Source organism: Asparagus officinalis, chromosome 4 (assembly GCF_001876935.1).
Source record: "Asparagus officinalis chromosome 4, Aspof.V1, whole genome shotgun sequence".
Taxonomy (NCBI): Eukaryota; Viridiplantae; Streptophyta; class Magnoliopsida; order Asparagales; family Asparagaceae; genus Asparagus; species Asparagus officinalis.
In genome coordinates this window covers 114850141-114852850 of record NC_033797.1, presented here as the reverse complement: position 1 = coordinate 114852850, position 2710 = coordinate 114850141, and the positions used below count along the sequence as shown (strand labels likewise).

The 2710-nt window shown below is 40.6% G+C and overlaps 1 protein-coding gene across 1 annotated transcript; it reads left to right on the top strand.

Annotated features, from left to right (window-relative positions):
* Positions 993-2174, top strand: LOC109839185. The gene is made up of 4 exons (XM_020407616.1): positions 993-1063; positions 1244-1315; positions 1364-1885; positions 2105-2174. The coding sequence occupies exons 1-4, from the start codon at positions 993-995 to the stop codon at positions 2172-2174; spliced, it is 735 nt and encodes a 244-aa protein (XP_020263205.1).

Sequence of the window (2710 nt, the reverse complement as noted above, 5' to 3'; positions counted from 1 at the left end):
AGCCACCTCTTGGTGGCTCGGCATGAGCCGAGCCACCTTGAGGTGGCCGGCCACCTTGAGGTGGCCACACGTGCGCGCGGGCACAGTAAAGGTGGCCTATAAATAGGAGAGGGGGTTGTTCATTTTAAAAGGTTGGATTTTGGAGGAGGCGAAGCCCTGCAGGATTGGAGACTCAGATCTAAAAAAGATCTCAACTTTGGGACATCAAGGACTTGCTCATCCAGATCTGGTGCTCAGCGATCATCAACGTCAAATAAGGCAGGTGTTCGAGAGGATCGGATCTCAGATCTACGTTGCTACACTCCGGATCTAAGCTTGGTCTTAGATCCCGAGACTTGGACGGTTGTTTCCTTGGTGAAACAATCCTCCTCGGCTATTATTTCCTTGGTGAAATAATACCCGTTGTACTGCGTAGATCCGACCGGATCTAGATCGCGCGGTGGTCCACGGCAAACAACCCCGGCGCAGGCAAAGAACCCGCAAAGCGAGCGACCGCAAAACAGGAGCTCGCGATTCGTTCGACAAACAAGGAAACAAAGTTGTAATTTTTATTTCTTTTCAATTTGATTTTCGTTGTAACCGGATCTTATAAAAAGACCGGATCTTTGTAATCGATAGACTATTACAAGAGTGTACAATGGAATCATTAATGAAGAAAACAACAAATTTCCCCGCGAACAGGTTCGAGTATGATTTTTACCACAATGAACAAAAGCGCATAAGAGTCTATTGCCGATTCAAGCACACACATGGTTGCCCTTAGATGTTGCTTGCTTCCCCGCTCAGAAATCCGTCTATCATGTCCATAAAGAATTTTAAATCTACCCACACCTACTGTTAACATGGAGCAAATGCTGGCAACTCAAGGGCATCAAGAAAGTTCATTGCTGGCCAAATACAAGCTGTTTTGAAGTTAGGCCAGATCTTTGTGCAGTTGATATCAAGAACGACATGCTTTCTAATTTTGGCATCAAGATTAACTACAGTAAAGCATGGTGGTGCAAGGAGATAGCTCAACAGGACTTGTTGGTGACGATGATGAGGCTTACGATTCACTAAGATGGTACGTTCTTTTTTATTCTTCTGAAATCACTCTTACGTATTGGTTGCTAACTATACGTATTAGTTATTAAAGTTATTGGTTCATTGTTAAGTATATATGTTGGTTATTAAGGTTGAAGATCAGTTATTATGGTTATGAATCCGTTGCTAAATTTACTGTTTTGTTGTTATATTCATGCAGGTATGAATTCATGGTGCATGCAACTAAACCAGGGAGTCGTGTTGTTGTTGATGCTGATGACGGGAGGTTTAGGTGATTGTTCATTAGTTATAATATCTGTATTGAAGGGTTCATTACTAGGTGTAGACCTCTATTATTTTTGGATGGTACATTTATTAAAGATCGCTATAGAGGCATACTACTTAGTGCCACTGGGTATGACGGCAACCAGAGAATATTTCCCCTTACTTATTGCGTATGCAACCAGGAGAATGAGGTTAACCGGAAATGGTTCTTACAAGGATTGTGGATATTACTGTATGATAGGAAAAATCCTTACCAACCTCCACATCGACTGGTAATAATTTTCAATGCCGACAAAGGTACTAGGGCAGCAGTCGAGGAATTCTTTCTAAATACATTCCATTCAAAGTGTGTTCTATATCTAGTCGAGAATTTCAAAAGGAAGATGAATGATTTTGGGAACAAGGTAAATATCGTCACTACGTTGGGTGACCTGTTACAATCTACAGCTTATAAGTTCACAATTTCTGAATGGGATGATGACATGAAAGAATTGACAGCGATCGATCATATGGCTTACGTCACTGCGATGGAATACTTCCCGGAGAGATGGGCAAACGCGCATTTTTCTAGTATAAGGTAAGATAGCTTGGTTTCAACGTTATTTTATTACAGCACCATTATAGTTGTTTAGGTTAGAGTTAGCCTACAGTTTTCTGTTAATGTTAGATTTTTATTGTTATGGTTAGAATTATTCTTCTAGGGTTTTGTTGTTAAGTTTAGAATTTTGTTGTTAAGGTTAGGACTTTAATGTTTAGGTTATGGTTTTATTGTTAATGTTAGTATTTTGTTGTTAAGGTATAGCAATGTTACTTCAAACGTTGCTGAGTCCTTTAACAGCTGGATAAGAAAGGCACGATTGTTATGAATCTTACCTTTAGTTGAGACCATACGGAAGCAAATAATAGAGCGCATGCATGAAAGGAGGCTAGTGGGTCAGAAATGGTCTAGATACTTATGCCTGGAAGCGAAGATGGTGCTGTGCAATAATATTCAGCATGATAGCTTCTTGACGATTAAACATTCGATGGAAGATATTATGAAGATCGAGTCCAATAAAACCTGCTGTGTAGATTTGAAGAATCGAGCATGTTCTTGTAGGTCCTGGGACATCACTCGCATTCCTTGAAACATGTGTGTGCTGTAATTACATGGATGGGACGAGAAATTTATCATTATTGTGATTGCTACATGACTGTTGATGTGTTCAGAACAAATTATGCACCGATCATCTTTCTCATCCCAGATTACGAGAAGCGCTTTGTACCATCAGAAGAGCGAGTGTTAAAGCCTCCTCTCACCAAAAAAAGACGTGGCAGACCATGCACTAGACAAATAAATAATAGATCACTGAACACTCATCCTGTTAAGTGCTCTCGATGCAACGTGGAGGGTCACAATCGT